Below are 6,703 nucleotides of genomic sequence, written 5' to 3'. Positions count from 1 at the left end.
AGGATTTCACAAAAAAGGATTTCACTCCAGAAAAACTGCTCAGCTATTGGCTGCTGCTGCACTTCCTCCTTCACTCTCCTCACACTGATAGGAACAATGGAATCTCCACCCACCCAAGCTTTCGTCCTACTTATACCTGAAGATCTAACTTGCTGTGTAGTTGTCCATACAGCCAAGGACTGAAGACACCTAAGCAGAAAAAATTCTCTGCCAAGTTTCTTCCTTTTTTTTTTTTAATTTCTTGATTCATTGCCCAGCCACCAATCAAACATCTTGCTTTGCTCAACCGAATCTCTGTGAAATTGCTGTAAGTAAACAAGAAAATGAAAGGAAATAGTCTAGCAATGTTTGCGATTAGGATGGAAATGTCTTTTCTCTTTTCTGGCTGATATTTTTAATTGAGATTAGTTCTATAGCCTCCCCTTAAGCAGAGCTTTCCTCTGACCAGATTTGGAGCTCTGAAAGTTATGGCTAAGAAGGGGCCTCCTTAAAAGAAATTCAAAAATCAATAACTAGTTACTCTAAAACAGATTGATTTAAGTAATTAAAGCCTAACAACCTTTAGTTAATGATCTATTTATTTCAGGTTATTTATATGCAATAAACTTCAAAATACAGCAGAGAATTCCGTGAGTGAAAAGATCCAGGAACAAAAGACAGAAAAGGTCTGTAAATATTTTCGTGAGTATGAAGCACAAAGGGTATTAGTAGGAATTTCTATTTATTTTCTCTGCAGAGGAAGGGTTGGGTCCTGTATGCTGATTTCATTGCCAAATGTTATGCTCTGCTTTCTTTTGAATCACACCTCTTTTTCTTGCCTTTCAAAGGCTTCATATCTACAGTCACAATTTTACATAAATATGTTTGGTATGGGAATAATAGCTTTTTATTTTTTTTGTATCTGAGTAAACAGAGTGATTTTTAGGGACACAGAGAACTATCGGTAATATACCAAGCATTTCTGAAAATGAGATCCAGCTTTAAGGAGTCTATATATGAATCCAGATAGGCCAAATCATGGCCAAAGAAATCAGAGGACATGAAATTCAGTCAACAAGAGAGACCTCAAGAATGGATGAGTAAATTTAGGGTTTTTTTCAGAGCAACCATGTTAATTCCAAGCCTTTCTTTCTTCATGCAGTGCTCAACAGTCGTGGATAAAATGAAAGATTTGAGTCTGAAAGACACAATTACCCGAAGTGAGTTATTTGACATAGAAGGTGTTCCTCTCATAAAACCAATGGGCATCACATGGGATCAAGTACAAAAGTTCAAAGCCAGACCTGACGATGTGTTCATTGCAACCTATGCAAAAGCAGGTTGGTGCATGTCGGAAAGAGAATAGAAAAGTTTGGGCTGATGTTTATTGTTGAAATTGAAAACTGGTTTTTTTCTGTTGTGACTGATATTTGTATAATTCCAAACCAGACACATTTTAAAGACATGAAGCCTTGTCACCTGTGACTAGTAACTTCTGACTTCTTTGGCAGAAATAACAACAATCTGTTACTACTGAAGTACAGATGGTCAAAGTCGAATGACCTATACTTTAACTGTTTCCTTTAATTGAGATTACATACATTTATATTAATGACAACAATGGAAGTTTTCCACCAATATGTAATGATTTAACAATGCCTAGAAAAATGTCATCATTACTAAGAAGTAATAGAAACGGACTGACATGATTATGGAATGAATAATATTTGGGGAATTACTTGGTGTGTAAACGAAACGAAACCACTTGGTGTGTGGTTTCTGAAAATAGAATAATTATTTTAAGGAAATAACCGAAATCACTTAATAATTTCAGCCAATAAAATTAAATACTCACCATTAATATTAGTTATCTGACATTTTATTCAGTGGCTGGCTGCTATTGCTCCCCTTCATCAGACCCTTTATACTTACTACACAGAAAAACTGAATAACAAGCATCAATATTAATCCCGCATGAATAAAAACATGTACAGTTTAGGAAATTCAGGAACAGATACGGGAACACTTGATGATCATAAAAAAATAATTACTAGAATTAACAACAATGTTTAAGGATGGGTTTGTTGTTTTTTTTTCAGTAGGGGAAAAAACACCAAAAAACCCCCCACCATTAGTTTTGTAGAACCAGAAAGCTTTTAATTTATTGTCTGCATACTGAAAACAAAACCACGCTATTTTAGCCAGTCTGGATTAAAACCTCTCGGTCATTGAACTGAAAAAAAGTTGGCAGTCCATTTGACGTTATGTCATATTTGCCAGAGATGCTCAATTCAAGCATCTCAACAGCTGAATTTCCTGCCCACATTGCTTTCCAAGTTATACCTCAGCCTGTTCTCTAGCTGACCTGCCACGATAGCTCAGAGGAGATGTGGTTAACACAGTGATCACAGCTATAAAAGAAAAGAGGCATAAGATACACAACACTGTGACACAAGATTTTGCAGTTGCTCAGGCAGATGAAGTGTTATGTACTGATCTTCATTAAAGTGGTTCAAACGGAAACTTTGCAAATACTGCCACTGTTTTATATTTTCAAACTGTACGAAATTTTTACTCGCTTGAAGTTCAGCTATTACATTTTTTCACTCAAATTTAGAATAAAAACAAAAGTTGAAATACCTGAATTTTTGTGAGGTATGAAAATTGGAATGAGGGAGTTTCATTTCATCTCTGCAAATAATACAACCTCCAAATAATAGTGAGTTTATCCCAGAGCTTTTTTTCAGTACTGGTGTGGGGTTGGGGGCTATTTCTTTTGGCATGAAGAAGCCTGTTGTAAAATGGAATCCCTGAAACTATGCTTTGGGAATTACCTTTGTATTCCTAATTAGGCATTTTCCCCCCATTATCCTCTCTTTCCACTTTGTCCATTATCTTCTCTGCTGTTCCTTCCTCCTTTAATGTAGAGTCCATCCTTCTGGCTTTCAGTTCCCTAGAAGAAGAGACTCCTGGCTATCCTGGAGAGAAATATCTAAACACTTGACATTTTCAGGTACCACATGGACACAGGAGATAGTGGATATGATTCAAGAAAATGGAGATACTGAGAAATGTAGACGTGAAACGACTTACAAACGCCACCCTTTCCTTGAGTGGTTTGTTGCAGAGCCTCCATCTGAACGTTACTCAGGTGAATATTACATAAATAGGTTTGTATTTTAGACAAAATGAAACAAAACAAGAACTTGATGTTGATGTGGTAAGTTTCCTGAGAAAGATCCCACTTACTTTGTTACTGAACTATACTCATAGCTACTAAAAATCCAGTCATTCCCCTAGTTTCTTTTTACATGCGATCCAGAAAGTCTAGTCAGCTAGTCATACTCCTGTATTCTAGAAAGGAGCAAAAATTTCTTACCTGTACAAGTGGGAGGAGATCACTAAATATTGCAAAGGAAAAGCTTTGGTTGGGTAAATATAAATCAGTATTCATCATTATCCCTTAGAATGCACGAGTCAGATGTGGGCCCAAGAAAGCAAGAAGAAGATATGAACCAGTATTTCCCCTTTTAACTTGAATATATAGGCAAAAACTTCCCTAGAAACACTAAAGATGCTTATGTAATGTTGCTTATGTTACACTGTTATGTAACTGCTTTGGAGATGAATGATTGGTGCAAGATGTACTGCTAAAAATCATGGTCAAAATCACATGTATGAGAATAACAAAGAATTGCTAGTGCAATTGAGAGAACAACTCATATCTCATAATTAAATATCCCACAGGTGTAGAGTTAGCTAATGCCATGCCATCTCCAAGAACAATAAAAATTCATCTGCCTGTGCAGCTGGTGCCTCCCTCCATCTGGGAACAAAACTGTAAGGTAAGGCTGAGGAGGTTGGACTCAACTCTACTTCATGGGCAAAGAAAGTGACATAAACTAGGACAGAATACATTTTCCAGAGTGTCCACAAAACCTAAATGTCCCCACACATATTTTCCCTTTAATGTGCAAAGTCTGTGAAAATCTAAAGAAGTCATGACTAAGTTACCTGAGCTGGATTTTAGAAAATGCCAGCTTCAAAGCAATATCTCCTAAAACACTGTCATCAGGGTCCAAGACAAAACTTTAGGATATGCTCAATATCTATATAATCATGTGCAAGTTAATTTTTTTCTCTCTCTCTCTTTTCAAATCAATAAAGATAATCTATGTGGCAAGAAATGCAAAAGACAATATGGTGTCATACTACCACTTCCACAGAATGAACAAGGCTATGCCTGAGCCAGGAACCTGGGAGGAGTTTGTGGAGAAATTCATGTCTGGACAAGGTGATGAACTGAAATCAATTATATAAGTGATTTTGTTAATTTTAAAAATGCATTGTAATGATTTATTTATTTCAGCTATTGATATCTAGTGCTGATTTCACTCTGTGGAATGATATCTACTGAAGATGTTTCAGTCATAATTTATCTTCATTCACAGGTTTTTATTAGTACCTAAGGGATTATTAAATCTATCTTTACACTCCCATTTGGGGGAAAAAAACACCCAACCACTACTCTTTATTCTGTGATCTTTCAGAAACCTATATGATGATTTTCAGTCTTAATCTCTTCTCTCTGACTTTAAAACAAGTCAGCTGAAAAGGAACGGCGGTTTAATTAGGTTTATTCTAACACGATATACAAGAAACTAAGGGTTAATTTTGTTAGAAATGTGCAGTGGGAATTTTAGATACAGAAGTATTTTTACATAAATTAATCTATCTAAAAATAGGGCATATGAAGAAAAGACAGTTATCTTACTAAGGGCAAGCAACCCCAGAAGCTGATTCTTCCTTTTCTAAAAGAGATGCCCATATCACAGAATATCCAAGAATGGTCAGGTGAGTGGCAGTTTACAGTTTGGGTCATTAAAACTTCCTTAGGTCCTTAATATTTTTGCCACCATGTAGGCCTAGAAATAGCACTGTCTGGACCAGCATGAGAGTTTCATGTCTAAACACAATCACCTTGTGTCTGGTGTTTGACAAGCTCAGCTTGAGAGCCATTTGTCCCAGTGCAGACATCTAGAAGACTGATTAGCTACCTCTGTCCTAGCTGATCATCTTGATACTTGCTGGAGAGAAACAGGCACTTCTGATAGAATACCAAATATTTAAACCAGTTAGAATCACAGAATAATACAAGCTGGAAGGCACTTTCAGTGTCCATCTGGTCCAAACCCTTGCTCAAAGTAGGGCCAGTCAAGACCAGCCTTGTCCAGCTGATGAGATGAATCACTGGAAATGTCTGTTTCTTTCCACTGACTGCAAAGGCAGCCTGGATTTTTCATTCAGGAGTAAGAATCTGCATTTGTTGCCCTCTAAAGTTACACATGGATCCTGCTCTGAGCATCCATACACTAGAGGGATTAATAGCACAAATGCTGTGATAAGCACAGAGCACAGCAGTCATAGCCACAGTAATTTAAAACCAGATGGTAAATTCCCAGGCATTGGTCATAAGGGAACCATGTATGCCACGTATGTTAAAGACAGTTAGGGCATTTATAGCTGCTTTTGATGTTACTTCTTTTTCAGTGCTCTGGGGTTCCTGGTATGACCACGTAAAAGGATGGTGGAAGGCCAAAGATAAGCACCGTATTCTCTACCTCTTCTATGAAGATATGAAGGAGGTAAAAGGCATGTTTATAGAGCTCTGAAATCCAGAAGTCTAGTAGATACTGCCTACAAGATAGTTTTGTATTATAATGACAGCTGTATCAGTAAACCTTATGACGACCTGATCTTTTCAGTCTGAGAATTGCAGCTTTAACACTATGTTTGACTTCTTTTCTTTTCCTGGCTCTATATCTTATCCCACGTCATTGTCTCTGCAGAATCCAAAGCGAGAAATTCAGAAGATTGCGAAGTTCCTGGAGAAGGACTTGAGTCAGGAGGTTCTAAACAAGATAGTCCATAATACCTCGTTTGAGGTAATGAAGGAAAATCCCATGGCAAACTACACTAAAGATTTTCAGGGAATAATGGATCACTCCATTTCCCCATTCATGAGAAAAGGTACTGAGGTTTGTTACTTAAATCAACTCTTTTTGGTTTTCATTCTGTTTTGAAATAAACCTTGAAGTACAAGTATCTAGTGAATTGTGGATAATTGGCTTCAGGAAATACTGGTAAATTAATCATTTTTCTTTTTTTGCTTTGCTGTTTCTTAGGGGTTGTTGCAGACTGGAAGAATCATTTCACTGTGGCACAGAATGAGAAATTTGATGAAGATTATAAGAGGAAAATGTCTGATACCTCTCTTGTTTTCCGCATGGAATTGTGATTATTTGCAATGGGAATTAATGATCTTCAGCCTTTTCCATGTTATATATTTTGCCTTCACAAAATGCCAGTGTCCCTAGGATTTCCATCTCTCTTCACACTCCACTGATTATGCCAAAGTTTAAGTCTCCCTGAAAAAAATAATTCCACTGGATACTTCTTATTCATTCCTCCCACAGTAACTTTCAGCATTAATAAAAATATTTCACACATGCTTTGAACTTCTGTCTTTATAAAACTGCAGCTGAAATTGCTGGCATTTTCAAATCAAACTCTAACAGAAACTAGGAACCAATAGGAAAAAAGGGTGTTAAAAGAGCGCACCAGATTGTACAAACATTAATCAACAAATAAAACCAAACAAATTTAAAGGTGATCACTTATAAAGAGGGCAACAGAACAGCATAAAGTAGAATAAATTTCCTTT

At 36.7% G+C, this 6,703-nt stretch overlaps 1 protein-coding gene across 2 annotated transcripts; it reads left to right on the top strand.

The window, feature by feature from the left end:
- The first annotated feature begins 226 nt into the window (after positions 1–226).
- Positions 227–6,488, top strand: SULT1C4 (sulfotransferase family 1C member 4). 2 transcript variants are annotated; one of them, XM_018083985.1, is made up of 9 exons: positions 227–307; positions 587–665; positions 1,142–1,199; positions 2,993–3,130; positions 3,727–3,824; positions 4,147–4,273; positions 5,530–5,624; positions 5,829–6,009; positions 6,165–6,488. In XM_018083985.1, the coding sequence occupies exons 3-9, from the start codon at positions 1,163–1,165 to the stop codon at positions 6,275–6,277; spliced, it is 789 nt and encodes a 262-aa protein (XP_017939474.1). In that variant the 5' UTR covers positions 227–307; positions 587–665; positions 1,142–1,162; the 3' UTR covers positions 6,278–6,488. The 2 variants fall into 2 exon arrangements, with proteins under 2 accessions (XP_017939474.1, XP_008920397.1); XM_008922149.2 differs by having other exon boundaries at positions 1,142–1,319.
- Positions 6,489–6,703: the final 215 nt, after the last annotated feature.

The sequence above is a fragment of the Manacus vitellinus genome, unplaced genomic scaffold, assembly GCF_001715985.3.
Source record: "Manacus vitellinus isolate BGI_N305 unplaced genomic scaffold, ASM171598v3 scaffold_7_pilon, whole genome shotgun sequence".
NCBI lineage: Eukaryota > Metazoa > Chordata > Aves > Passeriformes > Pipridae > Manacus > Manacus vitellinus.
This window is presented reverse-complemented; position numbering and strand designations above follow the sequence as displayed.